At 33.6% G+C, this 21,226-nt stretch overlaps 3 protein-coding genes and 1 long non-coding RNA gene across 9 annotated transcripts; 3 read left to right on the forward strand and 1 right to left on the reverse strand.

The window, feature by feature from the left end:
• The first annotated feature begins 3,492 nt into the window (after nt 1-3,492).
• On the forward strand, nt 3,493-5,935 carry LOC110819847 (F-box family protein). Of its 2 annotated transcripts, none has more exons than XM_088216455.1 (2): nt 3,493-5,364; nt 5,466-5,935. In XM_088216455.1, exon 1 carries the CDS (start codon nt 3,587-3,589, stop codon nt 4,838-4,840), a length of 1,254 nt encoding a protein of 417 aa, XP_088072581.1. In that variant the 5' UTR covers nt 3,493-3,586; the 3' UTR covers nt 4,841-5,364; nt 5,466-5,935. The 2 variants fall into 2 exon arrangements, with proteins under 2 accessions (XP_088072581.1, XP_088072582.1); XM_088216456.1 differs by having other exon boundaries at nt 5,489-5,935.
• Nucleotides 5,936-8,091: 2,156 nt separating this feature from the next.
• Nucleotides 8,092-13,255, reverse strand: LOC110819902 (protein FAR1-RELATED SEQUENCE 7-like). Of its 5 annotated transcripts, none has more exons than XM_088216454.1 (3): nt 12,886-13,255; nt 9,047-11,207; nt 8,092-8,657 (listed from the first exon to the last, which is right to left on the reverse strand). In XM_088216454.1, the coding sequence occupies exons 1-3, from the start codon at nt 12,927-12,929 to the stop codon at nt 8,640-8,642; spliced, it is 2,223 nt and encodes a 740-aa protein (XP_088072580.1). In that variant the 5' UTR covers nt 12,930-13,255; the 3' UTR covers nt 8,092-8,639. The 5 variants fall into 5 exon arrangements, with proteins under 5 accessions (XP_088072580.1, XP_088072579.1, XP_021904930.1 ...); XM_088216453.1 differs by having other exon boundaries at nt 8,092-8,667; XM_022049238.2 differs by lacking the exon at nt 8,092-8,657 and having other exon boundaries at nt 8,742-11,202.
• Nucleotides 13,256-15,152: 1,897 nt separating this feature from the next.
• LOC110819877 (Tetratricopeptide repeat (TPR)-like superfamily protein) lies at nt 15,153-20,759 on the forward strand. The gene is made up of 2 exons (XM_022049198.2): nt 15,153-17,182; nt 18,795-20,759. Exons 1-2 carry the CDS (start codon nt 15,442-15,444, stop codon nt 18,815-18,817), a joined length of 1,764 nt encoding a protein of 587 aa, XP_021904890.1. The 5' UTR covers nt 15,153-15,441; the 3' UTR covers nt 18,818-20,759.
• Nucleotides 18,821-21,122, forward strand: LOC148268560 (uncharacterized; the record flags this gene model as incomplete). The annotated part of the gene is made up of 3 exons (XR_015817848.1): nt 18,821-18,985; nt 19,812-19,867; nt 20,793-21,122. It is a non-coding gene; the product is annotated as an uncharacterized LOC148268560 (long non-coding RNA).
• Nucleotides 21,123-21,226: the final 104 nt, after the last annotated feature.

Raw genomic sequence — 21,226 nt, forward strand, 5'->3', positions numbered from 1 at the left:
TAAAGTCTATAAAGGACAATGACGTTTGGGATCTTGTCTCATTGCCTAAAAATGCAAAACCTATTAATTGTAAATGAATATTTAAGACCAAGAGGGATTCGAAATGTAATGTGGATGGATACAAGGCTCGTTTTGTCATTAAGGGCTTTACACAAAAAGAAGGCATCGATTATAAAAAGATTTTATATCCAGTTTCATCGAAAGACTTTTTCAAGACTATAATGATTTAGTGGTACAGTTTGATCTTGATTTATATTATATGGATGTTAAGACAACGTTCTCAATAGTGACATTAATGAGACGATTTATATAGTACAACCAAAAAATTTTGTATCCGGAGATGCACAGCAAATGATTTGCATACTAAAAAAATTCATCTATGGACTTGAGCAAACTTCACGTTAATGGTATCATAAATTTTATCAAGTTGTTATCTCATTTGATTTTGAGATGATTTAGTGAAAAATTGTGTATACCACAAGTTCAATGGGAGTAAGTATATTTTTTGGATTTTATATGTCGATTACATACTATTTACCAGCAGTGATATAAGATTATTGCACGAAACCAAGAGATTTTTTATAAAGAAATTTGAGATAAAAGATCTTGGGGATGTCTCTTTTGTATTAGAAATCTAGATACACCGGGATCAGTCTCGGAATATTCTTGAATTATCACAAAAGAGATATATTAAAAAAATTCTTAAAATGTTTAACATGCAAGATTGTAAACCAGGTGACTTTCCTGTGTCTAAAGAAAATAAGTTTACTCTAAGTCAATGCCTCAAGAATGATTTATAGACTGCAGATATGCAAAAGATTTCTTGTGCTTCTACTATAGTGAGTCTTATGTATGCATAGATTTGTACACATTCAAATATTGTGTACATTATTGGGATATTAGGTAGATATTTAAGAAATTCAAATATGGATCATTGGAAAGCAGCCAAACGTCTTATGCAATATCTACAGAAAAAAAAAAGGTTATATGCTCACATACAAGAGGTTTGATCACTTGGAGATCATTAGTTATTCTAATTCTGATTTTGTCTGATGTCAAGACAGTAAAAAATCTATATCATTCTATATTTACTTGCTTGCTGGGAGAGCTATTTCCTGGAAGAGTGCTCAACAAATTCTTGTAGTCTCTTCTACTATGGCAGCAAAGTTTGTAACTTATTATGAGACATCCAATCATGAAATATGGCTATAGAATTTTATCACTGGGCTGTGTTTTGTTGATGACATAGAAAGATCGTTAAAATTATTTTATGATAATAAATCTACAGTTATGTGTTCCAGCAACAACAGGAGTTTGACAAAGTTAAAGCATATAGATATCAAGTTTTTTATTGTTAAATAAAGAGTTCAAAGTATGTAGATATCAATAGAGCACATTGAAACAAACTCCATGATTGTAGATTTGTTTACTAAGGGATTACCACCTAAGGTCTTTCATGAGCACACTACTCATATGAGTGTTGTATCTTTAGATGATGTGTAGTTTTAGTGGGAGTCTTGTACCATAATTGCATTTATTTTGTAAGACATATCATAAATTTTGTATTTTTAGTTTGACTTATGTATATATGGTTTCATTTTAGTTTTTTGTATTTATGTTTATATATATTATTATCTCTGAATTTTTTTATAGTTGATTTTACTAAGGTTAAGACATGACCAGTTAGAAATAGACATACTTAGATCACATAACATACAATTTTCATGTTGCACATCCATACTTGATCCATATTGTTCGGTTATACTGATATACGTGACTATTGATGAGTTTAGATATGTTAGCTGTAGTGAATGCCGCTTTGATCCTATGTCTTTATGATTGATTGACAGGATTATTTGGTAATGCATTCAAGTATTGATAGCACAGTTCTGAGTACTCCTACAGTTATTTAAAACATAGTTAAGGTGTCACGTAAATTCTAAGTGGAAGATTGTTAGATTTTTTCTAATGTGTGGGCTTAATATAGACCTCGGTATGCATATTAAGCTATTAATTTAATTAATTCATTTAGAAGTGATCAAATATGGTTAAACAATATTGGGTCTTAATAAATCAGGTTTAAGTATGAGTTTGTAATGTGCAGATACCATTTTTTTAATATTCTCATTTTATGATAAACAAAATAGAAATTATAAAAATTTGTTGATATAAAAGGCAGTTATGGTCCCTGAATCACAAGGTTGTTATTTTATTTTTCTAAAATCTCGTCACTAGAAAAAAAAAAAATTAGTTTCAAGGTACTGTGTTGATGCATAAGATCCTATTACCGGATGCAAACAAATTTTCTACAATGAATTTTTGTGCACTTCCGCTTATATTTCTCATTAATTCAGTATAAGATTGTTTGTTTAATTTTTACAGATCTAGGGATCTAAAAAGAATTTTTATTTCAATATATTTTTTCTTTAAAAAGGTATAGTTTAATAATTTGAACTTTTTTTAATCAGGAAATGAAAAAATAAATAAATGCTTAAAAGAAATAAATTACGGATCAAATTGTAAATAAAAATATTAAAAAATTAAATTGTTACAAATTTTAAAAATTAATATAATAATTTATCCAAAAATCTATTAATTCTTTCTTTTACTTATGAGGCTATAAAAAAAGTAAGTTTTTTTTTATGGGTACTAGTGATTTTAAGTTTCGAATTTACCAAGACCATTAAGCTAAATTTTATATTTTGTAATAAGGATATTTTGCTCAAAATAAAAAAAAAAAGTTTTTTCTTAAGTAATTTGCATAAGTAGAAAAAAATAAGCACTTTACTGATTGTTGAACCTCTAAAAATCGGTTTTTAATCTCTTTTTCATACTCCCATTATTTTTAATTAGTTTGTTCTTAGTTTCTTATTTTATTATTTAAGTTATTATAATTTAAGAAAATTACTAAAACTTCTTATCTGTCGTATAAAAATATTTAATATTTTATTTAAAATATTTCAAAATTTTTTATAAAATTAATTAAAATATCTAAAAAAATTAAATTTAACGAATAAAAATTTAATTAAAAAACTAAATAATTAAGAAGGCGATGCATGACTCTAGCGTGCCATGAGGTGTTACTAGGCCACATGTGTGTAACATACTTTCATTTTAATTTTCAAAATATCAACTTTGAGACATTATATCTTTGTGTAAAGATTTTTAATCGAGATAATTTTGGTGTCTACAAAAATATCTTTCATAGAGCTTTTAATAAATAATTAGTTTGTTAATTTTAATTACATATACATAGAGTTATTGGCCATGAAACTTACGGATTTAATTATGAAAGGAAAATTAGAAAAATAAAATCTAAAAAATAATTATGCAATTTCAATAAATATGAATTTTATAGAATATACTATATTTTAGAATTATTTAAAATATATTTCTATAAATTAAAAAATCGGGGAGTAAATATACACCGTCCGATGAATCGCTCCTATCGATGGTCAGTTTTTCGCAACTGAAAGCCGACAATTACTTCAAAGAGAAAAAACCAGAACGGCCGCAAGATATAAGAGAAGAAGAAGAAGAAAAAGCGTACGTCTTTTTCATCTGCTCACAGGAGAAACTTAAGAAAATGGAGGTTACGAGGAGAGAACGAAGAAGACGAGACCACCCACCTGGAGAAGAAGAAGAAGGAGCAGTTGAGTTGCCCGATCTTCCTCCTGAAATCATCGCCGATATACTCTCCAGATTACCCGTCAAATCCCTCTACAAATTCAGATGCGTTTCCAAGGAATGGCGCTCTCTAGTATCAGATCCCCAATTCGTGAAATCACACCTCGATCGAGCTCTTCAAGATTGTGAAATTTACTCCCAAAGACTCAAGCTGATCGTATCGTCTCGTAATCTCTTCTCGGTCGGAGGTGAATTATTGGAAGAATATTCAGATGGTGGTTCTGATGACTTAGTGGCTAAGGAGCTCGATTATCCTTTGAAAGATAAACCTAATTACTGGGTTGAGCTACTGAGGAGGTATGTTAAGGATGACAGCTGTGAAAATGCGAGAAATTGGGTTGAGATTTTGGGTTCTTGTAATGGATTGGTTTGTATTTCTCCGGATGAAGGTACTCTTTTCTTGTTTAATCCTTGTACAAGAGAATCTAAAAGAATCCCACACCCACCGTCCTGTCAAGGCCCTGGAGTAACTTCTTTCGGTGGTCTAGATAGTCTTAGTGTTTATGGGTTTGGTTTTGATTCTATGAATGATGATTATAAAGTAATACAACTTGCATGTCCTGCTGTTGCTTCTGTTTATTCACTAAAGACTGATTCTTGGAGGAGGACTATGGATTTTCCTCACGAGTATAATTTCTCTGAATCAGGAACTTTTCTCAATGGTGCAATCCATTGGGTGGTTAAACGAGAAAATGGGGAAAAGTGCCAGTGTTTAATTGCTACTTTTGATTTGGGGAAGGAGGTGTTTTGGGATATGCCAGGACCAGATCTTTTGGATTCTTGCAAACACTTGTTTATGGACTTTGTTGTGGGGGTTCTTGATGAATCTTTGTGCGTCCTCCATAGTTGCAGTCAGATGCATGATGACTTTTGGTTGATGCGAGAGTACGGCGTTGGTGAATCTTGGGCTAGGTTGAGAATCACCATATCGTATCTTTGCATAAAGCCTCTGTGTTTTTCAAAGAATGGAGAAGCGGTGATGGATATAGATGGAAGACTTGTTTTGTATAATTTTGGAGATCACACATGCAAGGATTTAGTAGTCCATGGACTTCCAGAAGGGGATGAAATCGAAGCAGATACTTATATTGAGAGCCTCGTTTCGCCTAACGGTTATGGTAGGAATGAGGCTCTGGTGCAACACCAAGCCTAATGAAATAAGGAATGAGGATGGTTAGGAGCATATAAACCTTATTGTGCGTGTTTGATCTTTCTTTAAGAGACTAGGAATGCATATCGAATTCTTGCTTTGACTTAACAAAGGAGATAATTTGTCTATGGTGGCTATAGATGTTCTTGAAACTATCTTCCGTGTTTGTGCTAATTTTTAGTGGAGATCTTTTGTTTATGATGATTATGAGATGATGCCTAAATGTGGGTGGTGAATCTTAGACCAATATAGAAACCCATCTTCCTTTTGACATGTTTCCAGAGCTGAGCTGCTATATTTGGTGATGAACAGGAAAAGGCTCTCTGGTTCTTAGCATATGAAATTCCTTTCGGCTTTGGATTCCAGGTTTGGAATTCCGTCATGGGTCTTGAGCGTAGAATGAATGAAAATCCAGTGTTGATGTGAGAATCACAAGACATACAGCTTCATGTTTGCCTAACAGTAAGTGAGGAGGTGGAACTCAAATTCTGCATCAGAGGATTGAAGATGAAATGAAGAAAAAGAAGGTAGGATGATGATGACTTTGATAACTTTATTTTACTTTCCTACTCCGAAAAAAAAAAAAAAAACTTTATTGCACTTTCTTCACTCTTTTGTTCACTCATAGGTCCAAGATTTTGTTTCTTGAAGTCTACCAAGGTCTCCATTACAGGTTTCGGTAACTAAAGAATTTGGCCGAGGAGAGTGTTTAACTCATTCAGCCATTGGTGAATTTCGGTTAGATGGTAGAGTTAGTTCTGCACAACACAAAAGAAATCCAGATCTAAGTCGAAGCTGGTAATACATTGGACTCAAATTACAGCAAATGTGTCGGATTGATTGCCTTCAATGTTCTTCATCAAGTTTCCAAGAATGTACAAGTTGTCAGCCTGTCACCAATTAGGTCTTTTCGTTTCTTAATCCATCCTTAGTCCTGCTGTGTGCCTGTTTGTGCAAGTTGTAAAACTGTAACTTTCTCTCTGGGTTCACTCTCTTCTTGCATGTATATGGTTTTCTCTTTCAATTTCAGCAGTTAAACAACTCATACCATCAAGCTTCTTGGAAGAAAGATTTGGGAATATATCTTTTATTCATTAATCTGAAGAACCAAAAGGAATTCAAACAAAGGACTAAATAAATAAATTCCAACTAGCAGAAAGTTAAACACTAACTAATTAAATCATTTATCTTGATGTAGTGTTGAGGAATAACTATATATGTATTTATACATATGGGTCTAGTCTAGGCAGAAAGTGGTCCAGGTCCTAACAGAAAATAACAGAAGACGGAGACGACGAGAGCGACCAAAGCGTCGCCGGCGGATATCGTAGCAGACGCGCCATTGTAATCCCAACCACCAACACCACCATAAACCGGCGGCGCGTTTTCATGATGCGCTCTGCAACCACTCACGTACACCGAGATCATCAGCTGGCTCATCATTATTATCACCATCGCTCCCGCAACTTTCATCACTCCCGAGATCCTAGACATGATGATGACCGAATACTGCAACAAAAATTACATATATATATATATATACACATACCCATTAGGATATATTCATATATTAAAGATAACTCGAATGCTCATACATGTATATATGCATATAGGGTACCTTTTTTGAAAATCAAAACAAAACGAGTGCAATTATAAGCTTCAATGGTGACGAAGGTCATATATTGCTAATATATAGACAGGTGGAGGAGAGTGTACTTAAGAAATAATCTCCATTAATGTTCATGCATGAGAACTATTATTTACTAGGAATTTTTTAATTGATTTAATTAATTAGAATAATTAATCTTATCATCATGATATACATATATATGTAAGCATGCATGACTTTTATGTAATTACTTGTAAATCCTTGATTAACTTTCTTTTATTTTCTCAACATACATGAAGAAAAGAGAATATAGTTCAGCTAAGTTCAAAGATCAATCAATATTGAAACACAAATCTTGAATACTGAAAATTAAGGGCTCGTGCAGAACTATGTAAATAAATATTTGTACACACACACACATATATGTATGTATGTATATAATAGTAAAGAGAAGAGGAGTAATTGATGTGACCTATTTCCCTGATCTTCTTCCTCTCTGTAAGTAGGAAGTATATATGTACAGCAAATTAAGTTAAAACGATATTGAAAGCCCTTGGATGTCATATATAGAGGAGAGAAAATAATCGAAAGGGGAAAATAATTTAAACAAAAAAGTAGGAGTCAAACTAGAAAGGAAAATGATCCTAACTTCTAATTAGTATTAGATTCGGGTAAAATAGGAAGGGCAGGAAAATATTTTGAGAGATTTTTGTTATAATTAATTTCACTAATCAATCCCGATTAAGGAAAATATAATATGACCAAACACAGATTTGGAAACCACGTGGGTCTTTGGAGGAGAATAATTGTTTGAACTTCAATTTTTGACTTAATTAAATATATGAAATATAAAATTGAAAGTTTGCACTTCAATTTCTAATGTTTGAACAAACATAATAATTTAATTTAAGATAACATGTAAGAACATATAAAATAAAATAAAATTAAAAAAAAATGCATTAGATCTTGAAAGAACAACATAAATAAATAAATAAATAAAGAATCTTGATCCAAACTAAAGAGTATGTGGTTCTTTAATTTTATTTAAAATACCACTCTTTATAATTGAATTTTCAATGAAGTTCATAAATTAAATTTATTTGTACTATAAACGTAGTCTAAAAATATATTTTAAAAATATAATTCATTAATTCTAAATAAAATTTTAAAATCCAACATTTATGTAATTTATTAGCAATTTGCGGGTGTAACACCTAGTAAAAACATTGTATTATTCCACTATTGATTTTTAACTCGCTAAAGACTTAAATTATACATCACTTTAGTTTAACACATGACTATTTCGGGCAATGACATTAATTTAGTATCACATTTTATGATAATATAGTACGAATTTCATTCCATAGTCAACTCAAATATTTGCCAACTTAATGATAAAAATGTTACCCTGAATGTTTGAATTGATGCGAGTTATAAAATGCAGCATTGAAAATAAGAAAGCTCAAATAGACCCAAGGATGAGGATATGTTTGGAAAGGGACGACAAGCATCTTGCGGCATTAATTACAGAGAAAGAGGATGACAATGGTGTTCATGTTTTTTTGAAAAAATTAATTTTCTATAATAAATATAACTCATGTGGTATTATGATTTTTAATAGTTTGATAACAAATCTCACAATAAATGTTATTAATGACCTTAAATTTTTATCATACTTTCAATAAAAATATAAAATCATACATGAATATTCACATCATATAAAATAATTTATCCATATTTCTCAGCAGACACACACCTAGCATAGCAGTACTCTCTCTATCACCTCCCTCCCTCAACCAATTGAGACACGACCAAACATTCTCTCCAGATTATAACCCTACCAATGGAGACAGAATCAAACACCCAGATTATAACCCTCATACCTGTCAAAGTCCACTTGGGCTTTTATCATAATGTCTGCTAATGGTTGTACTAAGCTGACTGAAGCTTTAACCCACGATGGTCATGCCCTAATCTCCTTTCAGAAAGACTCTCAGATCCTACTCCTGCCACTTTCTTGCTCTTCTATTTATTTAAACTTGAAGATACGCAGCATTAAATAGTGAATGAAGCTGTAGCTCAAGTGTCACGAAATATGTTGACTGACCTTACGAGTCCGATGTCCCATATTTGCTGCTCAAAAAGTCTCATGCTATTTCCGTTGAGCTTGAGTGAGAAAGTGAGACAAGTTCTCTACTCCTCCGCGGTAATCTAAAACAAACTACAAAATTTGCATGAGCCAGTTCCTCAGTCCATTATGACCACAATACAAGCAAAGCAAAATAATATTCAAACTTCACAACTTGAATGCAGGCAAAATATTATTAGCAAAGCAAGTCAATGGTCTTCAGTTACATAACTAAGACCCTTACAAAGCCTTAACTACACAGGAACTTTAAACTACAAAACTAACCCCTATTAAGATATCTGACCTTCCTTTCTGGCATTTATCTCTGCCAACAAAGTTTTTTCCCACCCTCCCGCATAATCTCATAGGCAAGCTTGTATTTTTCTAGAGATGATGCCCCAGACTCTATATATTTACAGGCTGCTTCTCTTAAACTCCAAACCATCAAAGCCTTGAGTTCTTGAGAACTTACCCCTGATTCAATATCGCGTACAAAACCAAATTCAGCATTTTTTGTCCATCGATGCAAGACATAACGTGATGGAAGTTCCCTTATATCCAACAGGTTGAACACTTTCAAGACATGTCTGCATAGTACGCCTTCAAATTCAAACATCTGACAGCTGCAACTGACATTGAGGTTGGATGCACTGAAGGTAACAGCATGTTTCTCATTCTCATTCCCACATTTCCGCACAGAGAATCTGCTGATTGTCCCTTCTTCATAAGTCTTTATTCCAAGATAATTATAAGACTGTACAAGTTCATTCTGGAATATCTTGAACACACTAAGTGTATATAGCCTTCTACATTGCTCTTCTACTGGTTCTTTTGTTTGCAGAAATGCCTGAAGGTTAAACGAGTTAAAATCCTCTTTTCTTTCATCCTCGCGACGCCGTTGAAGTCCTTGCTCATATCGAGGGATAAACTCCCTGAGGGGCGTCAGTGCAGTCAGAAAAGTACCAAAAAATGATTCAATAGTTTCATTCAGGGGGATGCCAGCAAAAAAGGTGCCCCGTAAGTACAATGGAACCCAACTTTCACGCTTTTCATACATCTCCTTCAGCCAGAGGTTTTCCCTCAATCCATATTTGTTGATGATGGCATTCCACATGGTATTAAATTCAACAGTTGTCTGACTCTGATAGATGCACTTCTCATAATCATATTTGAATTCATTGGGCAATGACCTGAAATGCTCTCGCTCCTTGGCCCTAATCTGCCACATTGAAAAACGATGGTGTGTCCCAGGAAACACTTGCGCAATTGCTTGTTGGATCGCCAAATCTTGATCAGCTATAATTGACTTTGGGCGCCGCCCTGACATGGCCCGCAGCCATGTCTGAAACAACCATAAGAAGGATTCCTTAGACTCGTCAGCAATCAGAGCAGATGCAAGAAGCACCGGCTGCTTGTGATGATTAACTCCAACAAATGTTGCAAATGGCACCAAATAATTACCCCTCCTATATGAAGTATCCAAAACAACAGCATCACCGAACTGACTGCATGAGAACCTAGAGATGCTGTCTGCCCAAAAGACACTCATGCAATTACCATTATCGACCTCCACTGAATAAAAGAATCCTGTATCTTCTGCTTGTCTAGTCTGAAAATATTCAAGTAGTAAACAATACCAATCACTCCCGATATTGTTCTCTCGACCAGTTTTTATAAGGCCACCATTGTTTAGTTCAATTAGATCCACAGAATCCAAACCGCCAATCACATCATCCATTAATTTCTTTGAAGTTGAAGAAGTCTTCTTAAGATTTCCCAGCTCAAGATCATGATTATGATCTTTCTGAAGCCGGTCTACAATCCAAGTTCCATTGTCCTGCCTCTTAATTCTCATAAATGCCCCACAACCTACTCTTGAAGGGTGCTGAAACCCTTCCTTTGAGCACACAAATCGCCGCGATGTGATTGATCCATCAACTTTTGACCGAAACAACTGACCAATCCGAATTCTGAACCCAGCACTTTCTGCATATATATGATAAAACTCGTACGCTTCATTAGCTGAATTGAACTCCAGACCTGCACATGGTTCAGCTTTTGGATGCCCTGCATCACCTGCCCTTTTAAGGCGTTTAACAGTAATGGCTCCAGATGCACTCGTATGTCCACCATCAACTTCATTAAGCAGTTTTACCTTCGGCCTAGGGGGAGCTGATGATTTTGCAACTGTTGGGGTCCTTTGCTGTGGAACAGGAACTGGGTTTTCCTCAGTGAGTCCAAGTTCATGATTGTGATCCTTTTGTATTTGGTCAAGAACCCACTTCCCAGAATCACGTCTTTGCACTCTTATGAAAGCAGGACAACCAGTCCTTGAATTTAGCTGAAAGCCCTCCTTTGAGCAAACAAATCTCCTCGATGAAACTGTCCCATCAGTACGTGAACGATATAGTTGACCGGTCCGGATTTTGAAACCCACACGCATAGCATATAAACTGTAGAACTCACGAGCCTCATCTGCTGAATCGAACTCTAATCCCACACGTGGCTCAAGTCTAGACTCTCCTTCATCCTCAGGAACAATATTATTATTTACCAAACGGACCATACCCAATGGGTATGCTTTCACAATCATGGTGTTCCCACAATCTTCAAGATTAGGATCAGTAACTGCACTGCGTTGAAATGAGGAAAAAGATCAGAGGAATGGTTACCTGAAACTCGATATATTGTTCAGTTAGCAAGTAAATATGTTCAGAAGTTTTGAGAAGAAAGTTAACCACAATTCCAGCTCAATATTGTAGAATGACTGCTTTCAATATTCTAAAGAACAAATTCATCAGAGCATTTGCAAAATATCAACCAATGATCTCAAAAAGCCTTGAAGAGTATATATTAAGCAATAGAGGAAAACAAATCAAATGTACATGATGGTAACAGATAGATAGAAACAAAAGGAGAAAGAGAAACATAAATGACCAAATAATTCTATTTTAGTGTGAGAATGGTAAGTGAAAGGCTTTGTCATATATGTTTGGAAAACATAAAGCAGACCAAGAAGGAAATAAGTATTTACACACTTGGATATGAAATTTGTTGATCTGTAAACCCAAAGAAACACAGCTGCTACAGCTGGAGTTACCTCCAAGAGAGAGTACCGAGTATAACCAAATAGTGAAATGAAAACTGCCAAAAAAAGCAAGAATAATTTCAGGTAAATCCAAGTTTGTTACCAAATTTCCACATAAATCCCTATCTTTAGTAGTGCTGGGGATGTAGTAATAATCAGCCCTTAAAGTCCGGCGAAAAGTTTTGAAGATTACATTGGCGTCACAGAAAAATCTAACGTCATGTTCTATTCTCTTCTTCTAAACACAATAGTTACAGGATCCTTGATCCAACTTCACAAGAACAACTTCAGAGGCAACATCAACACTTCTTACAACAGTTATATATTCTCCAAATCACGGTGCCCATACGCACGGATTGGATTTCCACCCTTTCAATGCTTTATGTGACATCACAAGTAAAGACAAAGCCATCTATGAATTCGAGAACAGACTTAAGGAAATAAAAACAATCTTCCCTCCATCACCCCTTTTAGCTTTCCAACTTATAGAGGAATTCTCTTAGACAACGAGCAGAGAACCCACCAGTTTACACCAATCAGCTTACGGAACTTCCTCAAAATCTAATTCCAAGTGTTCAACACAGGGTATATCCCCTTTCTTGAGTTGGCTTAGATGACCAAGTCATGTTTTCTCAGATAAATCACAGGACATGCATTCTCACCCTCAATGTCTTCAGCAAGGAGCCAAAGAGCAAAAGGCGACATTGAAGAGTACTCCCAGAATCGTAGACCATATTTCTGCCAAACACTTGCAAACGAGTGTCAGTTACCAAAGTAGCCGGAATATGCTCATATAAAACCTAACTTTATCGCGAACTCCCAACATCTCTCTCCAACTCCAGGTAAAATCTAGGAAGCCAAATAGGACAAACATGAAGAAACGGAGGAGAGGACGCGAGATGAAACCCTCCCAAAAAGAAAAACGAAGCGAAATGAAACCCTCTATACAACTGAATCATGCACAGATTTAGAAGGCTTAAATATAAAACCTAAAAGAACTTTTAACTTTCCTTTCGGTTTTTCAACCTTCCGTTTCTCACTGCACCAAATCAACACAAAACAAAACTAGCCAGAGATTCCATTAGATCACGGAGTAGAGAATCCGAATCAAGCGTTATCCGTCATTGAATCGCATTAAACAGGTTGTAAGAAAACGATTTCACAAACAAACCAAACATTTCTAAAAAAGGCGAAATTAGGGTTCGTCCGGAAGCATCTATTACCTTTTCATGAGAGTGAAGTGACCGGGAGCGGACTCCATGCCCATTTCTGAGGAGCGAGCGACACAGAGGATCAGATTGCGAGGGCCGATTTCATTAACGAAGCAAAGAGACAAACTACCCCCAAAAAAAAAAAAAAAAGAAAAGCAAACAAAGAAACAAAAAAGTTTATCTACAGATTCCGATGGTCATTTTTTGGCGGGAAAAATAGTAGAATAGAAAGAAGTAGAGAGTGAGAGAAGAAGAGAAGAGAAGGGAGTGGTGGTGGTGAGGGTGTTGAAGAAGGTGGTGGTGGAGGAAGTTTTTGTTTGGTGAGGCTTTTTCCTCTGTGCACCTTCTGGTTGTTCCCCTGTGTAATCTAGGGTTGACCTCCTCTAAAAACATTTTCGCTTTATATATCTCCTCCTCCTCAGATGCCATTGCCATGTCATCTCCCATTTTAATTATGCTTTTTTCTTTTCTTTTCTTTTCTTTTCTTTTTTCTTTTTTTTTTTTTTAATAAAGATGAAATACGACTACCACTTATGATTACAAATTACAATATTTACTTTTATTATTATTTACCCAAAATACAATCTTATTTTTTGGTTTTTAAATCTCTAAAATTAAATACAAATTTATTTCTGGTTTTTTAAGTGATGTTCTTCACTTTTTTCTAAATTAAAAAATTTTCAAAATAGTAATTTTTAGTAGTTTCATAAATTTTCTACAATAAATAAACTTGTTTAAATGTTTTTCTACCATTTTTAAAGTAAATAATTTTCCTTCTAAAAATATTTCCCTATCGGCATATATTATTTACTTTCCTTTTTTTCTCCTTCCATATTGGTATAATTAACATTATTTTGTATATATCAATTATGATGTTTCTTTTCTTCTTTATTTTATGGTGTATGGTTTCTAAATCATTAAATTTTCAATATGTTGTTCTTCCTGCCTAATTGGATAAAAAAAAAAATTTCATGTGAAATTTGTTTCCATCTTTTTTTTTTTATATATAAAAATTTATTATCCTTAATTAAAATTTAATTAATTCTATCTCATAAGAAGATAATTTTTGAATTATTATAAATTTAAAGTATCAATATTTTTTAATATTATTGTCTCGTAATATTTTTACATAAATTTTATTTTTCTTGTTATCCTCCCCCTAAAAACCATGATTTATATGTATTTTATAAGTGAAATCATACATTATTTTATTTTATTTGTTGTTTGAAGATATATAGCCTCCCTCCTCTATGCATGGAGATGGATGTTTTATTCTTGTTGTTATTAGAATATTTTCTTATATGATATTGCTAATGCATTATGTATTTCTTGTCACACTACATCAAATATAAATCTAATTAAAACTGTAATCCTAAACTATATATTAAAAAAATTACTAATAAATTTAAATTTTTCCATGTTCAAAGTAAATAGCAAACAAAAATAATAACAGCCTAAGTAGGACAATTATAATTATTTTATGTGTTCTAATTACTTTTAATTTATTTATAATGATGATATAATTTTTTTATTTTAAGTAATTTTATATATTAATTAATTAGAAAATATACATACATCAATTATAACATAATAAAAATATTTATAAATTATGATACTTATTATATTTTACTTGAATTTATAATTTTTTATATAAAAAGTGATATATTAACTATATGATAACAAAAATAACAAGATATTTATTTATTTTACATAATAACTACATTTATTATTAATATAATCATAAAAAAATAGTAATGTAAAATTAATATAATTGTCTAAAATTACACGTTTTATGATTATTTTAACAATTACACGACGAATTATTTTTAATAATATGATTTATATTAATTATCACTTCTTAATATTTAATTTATATTTTTCTTATCAAATTTTAAATATAAGATGATAGAATAAAAATATAATGAAACATATTAGATGATAATATAATGTAATTGCTATCAGAGTATGATTGTATATTTATATTTACAACAATGACATAATTAATGAGATTCTAATCATAACGCGTTTGTTATTAATCTAGAATAAAATTATGATATTTTTATTTTTAATGATTTACAAGTAGAAATAAACCACTATCGACTTTATTATTCTTATCTATTTTATATTTAAAACAAATAAAATTTATAAGAATAATAAATTCATGTTAAGCTTATTTTATGTGAAATTAAGTATATTTCCACATTTATTATTATTATAATTATTATTTTTTAAAAAATAGAGGAACAGAATTTAAGAGAAAAATTTGTAGGGAAAACTTGTTTTAAAAATTTTATTTCCTCGCCAGGATTTATGATGTATGTATGTACCGAGAGCTCTACCTCTTACTCCGTCTTCGTAGGGAAGAATATCAATACGCACGGAATCTTACTGTGATAATCGCTTATTCAAAGCTAGGGTTCTAATCCTGCAAATCCACATTAAGCTTCAATCGAATCTCAGTGCATTTGTAAGTTAAATTTTCTCATTTGTTTCCTCCATTTATTGAGTTATCAAGCTTGCATCCAAATAAAGGATATATGACCAAATAATCACAGGAAGAGTTATTCCATGGTTAGAGCTCCATCCAATTTTATCGCCTTCTGTAGGCAGAAACCCCGTAATAGACTAAACTCTTGTACGCGGACACGAAATCTAATTCTAGAATCCGGAGAAGGTGGTTCCAATGGCGAAGAACTGAAACTCAATAAGAAAGAAGAGGATAAACCGGAAAACGATCGCCAAACTTACGCGGGCATTGTTAGAGAGGTCTGCGATATCACGAGAACCAGACCTAGATGGGAGCAGACTCTCGCTTCCATTTTTCCTTCGTTTAATTTCTCGGATCCCAAATTCTTTCACGATCTTCTGAGTGAACAAAATAATGTGTTTCTCACACTTCGTTTCTTTCAATGGGTGCATTCCCGTTACGAGTTTTCACCTGACGCAGTTTCTTGTAGAGTGATTTTTGATGCGCTTGTGGAGGCTAAAGCCTTGCAGGCAGCACAATTTTTTCTCCATAGTACTGGTTTTAGTCCAGACCCGGCTTCATTAGAATGTTATATAAGGTGCCAATATGAGAATGGGTTGGTTGAGGATGGATGTGATGTGTTGTCTAAGTTGCAGAAGGCTGGATTTCGCCCCGCAATGAAAACTTGGAATTCCGCATTGTTGGGATGTCTCAAGGTTGGGAGGACAGATATTGTGTGGAAATTGTATCAAGAAATGATGGAATCTGGTGCTGTTGCAGATGTTGATGCTGAAACTGTTGGTTGTCTAATTCAAGCTTTTTGTGAAGATGGCAAGTCTTCTGAAGGTTATGAGCTTCTACAACAGGTTCTGGAAGATGGTTTGGAGCCTGGAAATGTCACTTTTAATAAGCTGATTGCTGCTTTCTGTAAGGAGAGGAAGTATACTAGAGTGTCTGAAATCCTTCATAGAATGATTGCAAGGAATCAAACTCCTGATATTTATACATATCAAGAAGTTATCAATGGACTTTGTAAGAAACGAAAGCGACTTGAGGGCTATCGGATATTCAATGATCTCAAGGATAGAGGGTATGCCCCTGATAGGGTCATGTATACAACTATGATTCATGGCCTATGTGAAATGGGATGGCTTGGTGATGCTAGGAAGCTGTGGTTTGAGATGATAAATAAGGGATTGCTTCCAAATGAGTTCACTTACAATGCACTGATTCATGGTTATTGTAAGATCGCGGACTTTGAAGAGGCCAAAAAGGTGTACAAAGAGATGTGTGCAAGAGGATATGGGGAAACAACAGTGACCTACAACACGATGATTGCTGGATTTTGCTTACATGGATGGACAGATGAGGCACATGGCTTGTTTGAAGAAATGTCTCAAAAGGGTATTGCTCGTGATATCATCACATACAACACCCTCATTCGGGGGTTTTGCAAGACAGGAAAGGTAGATGAGAGCAAACACCTATTGAAAGAACTCCTTACACAGGGTTTACAGCCATCTACTTCCTCATATACCTCTCTTATTGAAAAATTGTGTCAAGTGGGAGAATTGGACAATGCGAAAAGGATGTGGAATGATATGCAGAGTAGGGGTTTGAAGCCAAATGTCTGCTCTTATGACCATATTATTACCGGTTTGTGTGGTAAAGGAGATTACATGGAAGGTTTGGAATGGTTAGTAAGAATGCTGGAAAATAGATTTAAACCGCAGAAGGAAACTTTTGAGGGACTGGTTCAGTGTCTCATACAAAACGATAAGTTGGACGATTCTTTGTTTGTTTTGGACTCTATGTTTAGAATAGGTTATGCACTCAAAGAAGGTATTTGCCATTATTTGGTTACTAAATTTTGCAAACAGAATTTCCATTTTGTTGCGGCATGCCTAGGTCAGATCCTAGAAGAAAATTAATAATAGAGGTTTTTGAGTTTGTTGTTGTAACCTACATTTGATTTTGTTGTAGATGACAAATGAATAATAAGGTTAATTTATTCTAGAAAAAGGTTAATTAAGTCCTCCTGAAACTATAAATGTTTGGAGGACAGTATTTAACTGTAATTTATATGTTAAGATGGGTATATTAGACAGTTTAAATGTGTTAGGGCCATTCAAGGTTAATCTCATGTAGTCTAAGCACAAGTTGGGTCGAAATTTAGTTTGAATTTGTGAAGCTATTCTAAATGGGATGATTCTGATAAACTTATGATCAGTGGTCATGAACTTGGTTCTTGTCATTATCATCACGCGGTGAGAAACTCAATTGTATGAGAAATCTAGCATTTTATTCTCATATATAAATGAAGGAAAGTGCTGGAGATATGGCTTTATCTCATGTAAAATTGAAGTCTGTTCAGATTTCATTGAGAAGATTTTCCCTTTGTACTGATGCTCAATTGAGTAGATCTTGCCATTTTATTGATTAACTTAAGGTGAATCCAATCTTCTTGCTTACTTATTACAGGTTTTGGCTATATTGTTTTTGCCATGACAGCTTATGATGACAGCATTTCTCTTTAGATTGCTGGTATTTAGTTATTGATATTGTTTATAATTCTTTGTCTAGTAGGTTTTTGTTTATAGCGAGGTTCTTAACTTTTCATATTAAAAGTTCATAATATTGCTTATTAATCATCTGGTGTCAGCTTATATTTTGATTGTTTATTTGAGATAGTCCGGTAGATTGTATGAGACACCTAGTTTTCTAGATCTTCTTTTTTAAGCCTTTTTTATACCTTCGCTGGCTTGTATTTTGATTCTTTGTTTGTGATAATCCAATAGTATCGGAATGAAGTTTAATTTTTCTAGATCTTCCTTTTAAGCCTTCTTTAACATCTGAATTGGCATGTAACATCTCGGATGTGATTGCACATCTATGATTGACCAGGTAGGTTAACCTTGAAAGTTTTGCATAATCACTACAAGTTATCATTTTGTTCTTAAAAGTCTAAAGGAAAATTATTTTTGATTTTCTCTTTTAAATAATTATATTATGGGAATGGGTGTTCTTTGGTTTTACCTTTCTTTTGAAGAGAAAAAGGATGTTGTTTGATTATATGCTACCCACTTTTGAATTTTGTCCGTTTGCCTATCTGAATTCAATATTTTCCGCTCCATCATGATGTCACTGCGTTTGATGATGAATATAATTTGCCTAATTTAAAATAATATGTTGCATCTTTTCCGCCCTTCTCTCTGTCCATACATGCATGGTGCGTCAAAATTCTAGGAATTTTGTTATTTATTTTTTTTTTCTTCTTCTTCGTCTGGGATGGAACTTTTAAGTTGTGTTCTATTGAATTTATGCTTTGCTGAAGCTTTGAATTGCATTTCTGAAACTCTGCTGTAAATTAAACTGATAAGTGATCATGGGAACTGAGGAGCCAAAAGATCCTTTGAAAGGAGTTGACCGGAAAGCAATTTGTGGTTAATTGCAGAAAGACCTGAGTTTCAGTACTAAACAAGTTGTAAAGAAGTGGCTTCCAAAAGAAAAATTGGGCAAATTCCAGACTACTATTTTCTTCCTCGAAGATCTCTGCCTTCTGCCATTGCCTTCTATGGAGCATGTACTGCTCTCGGAGTTGGTGCTGGAATGCTGTTGGAAATATGGATAAACAAGAAAGTAAAGGTATTTCTTCAAAATCATTCACGATAGATTATTAGGTCTCTTGAATAGAACATAAGGTGTGCACAGGTCACACTTTGGTTGTGATCTTGTAGTGTGTGGCTTGTGAGGGGTATGCCATGCAAGACCGACCTTGTGGAAGCTGTCAAATGGCGACTGGGATATTCTTGTCGTGATTGTGTCAGGGCACATTCTATGGTGTCAATACCTTGTCTCTGATATATCTGCTCTGAGCTCTAACTTACTGCCAAGGAGTTGGAAGTAAATAAATAGATGAACAAAAATGAGTTGAAATAACAATCCATGGTGATTGTTGATTGATGAATACTACTGTTTCTGTCTTTGCAGTTACAAGCAATAACTTAATCAAGAAAACCATAACATTAGTGTTAGGAAATTGGTAGAATTAATGACAATTGCGCAGTTTGTTGGTAGAAAAGCACCTGAAAACTCCAGAGTCTCTTGGTCGGGAAATGGTGTAATTCATAAAAATTTGCTAGACTGAATTGTTTGGTTGATGAGCACCTAATTATAACTAATGTTCAATTCTTACTCTGTCACTTCACCTTATTATAACTAATGTTCTTCCTCAATATGTATTTTGAATGAAAGAAGCTGAAGTGTCCTTATAAAATTACAAGATAATTTTCATGTTTGAATCACCACTGCTCCTACATAATTCACCATTCGAGATTATCCCATAATCTTTCAGTATAATTTTAATTTATTGTCTTTTATTAAATACTTTATTTCACTTTGATAATGCTTATGGCTAACATATGATTGCTATGGTGTTTATTTCAAAGAAATGATTGATATGGTGTTTCAGAGGATGGAGGCATCATATGGGAGTTTGACAAGTAGAGCAGACATGACACAGCTCAAGTAATGAAATTTTATTTACTTGTACTTTCAACTCTTTTATTCGATTTGGTTGCTGTATGATATATATGAAGGAAGATAAAGCAAATGGCATCTTTATCCTAAAAGCTATGATGAAATTATTCCAAGTTCGCAAACCTAATATACAAGTAAAAATTCCCTGAAGGAGGAAATTATGAGTGGTAAACTGGAATAGATTCATGTTCTTGATGCAGATGAGTTGTTGATTAGTTTGGTAGAGGAGTGTAGTGCAGATGAAGTCTGGCAATCTCTTTTTGGGGAGAACTTATTAATACAATCAATACAGAGATTTTGCAGCTATGATTGTAAATCTTTTCTGTTGGTATAAAAGGACCCAGGTCCCAGGTATGAAGGCCCGGAAACATGGTAAAGATAAGCAGGTAGAAGTAACTTATGTGCAGCTTAAGTATATTTCTCTAATGACAGATTGAAATCTGACTATCCCAAATGATTTTTGTTGATCTCTAATGAAATCGTATCTTATTTTTTACTTGATTTGCATGGTCATGGAACCTCGCTGGGTTTTGTCAGTAAACCTTGAGGAAAGAGTTGGATTGATATTTTTGTGTGGTGGCCCTTACGCAAATGTGCGCGTGGGTGGGGTGTGATTAGAGGATAAAGAAAGCAAGGGGGTGGACCAAGTGTTTCTAAATGTTCAAGTTAGGTTGCAGTTTAACTCGACTTGTAAGCTCGTTTTTCAGCTAAAAATTCGTAGCTAAGTTTTTTTTGCTGAGATTAGCAAAAATTTAGTGAGTATTAGTGATACTTTTGATTTATTGTATGAGACATAAATATATGAAATCACTTCTCTCTGTAGAAAACACATTTAGGCATATTGTATTAAATTTGTGAAATCTAGAAATGCAATTATGTATTCCCACTCTTGTTTTTGATAATTGACTTGCAGATGTTGACTTTTCAGCTCTTTGATTAGTTCCAACTCGAACTTCTGATTTGTGGTAATATGTGAGGAAGGATCTCCGTATTTTCTAAATTCATGCCTGCAAATCATATCATTAGCCCAATTTTTAACCTATAATCTTAAATCTTAATAAATATATTAATACAAAAAAATCATAAAATTCTTTTCCCTTTGTGAATAATAAATCGGATATTTTGTTTATCCTACAGAATCAATTTTTTAAAACCTAATATAGGCAAGAGGCTGAAGTTTCAACAACAAAAAGAAATTCTTCAAAGAAACAAACAAAGAAGTCTAGAAAACAGCGCATTCTGGCCGTTGTTTTAGACGGCATTCGTGATCGAGGGATCCCAGCCGTCCACTTCGAAATCTTATGCCATTTATCATTGGGCTGTACTCCCTCAATATAACCGATCGGG

Source organism: Carica papaya, chromosome 3, assembly GCF_054855325.1.
Source record: "Carica papaya isolate Zhongbai chromosome 3, ASM5485532v1, whole genome shotgun sequence".
In the NCBI taxonomy this organism is placed as follows: Eukaryota; Viridiplantae; Streptophyta; class Magnoliopsida; order Brassicales; family Caricaceae; genus Carica; species Carica papaya.

Bases quoted from the DNA above. Each gene is read 5' to 3' on its own strand.
- LOC110819877 (XM_022049198.2), top strand. From the start codon at position 15,442: ATGGTTAGAGCTCCATCCAATTTTATCGCCTTCTGTAGGCAGAAACCC. The intron at 17,183-18,794 runs GTATTTGCCATT...GGTTAATTGCAG, and splicing joins AGGTTATGCACTCAAAGAAG to AAAGACCTGAGTTTCAGTAC.
- LOC110819847 (XM_088216455.1), top strand. From the start codon at position 3,587: ATGGAGGTTACGAGGAGAGAACGAAGAAGACGAGACCACCCACCTGGA.
- LOC110819902 (XM_022049235.2), bottom strand. From the start codon at position 12,929: ATGGGCATGGAGTCCGCTCCCGGTCACTTCACTCTCATGAAAAG. The intron at 11,208-12,885 runs GTAATAGATGCT...ATTTCAACGCAG, and splicing joins CACTTCACTCTCATGAAAAG to TGCAGTTACTGATCCTAATC.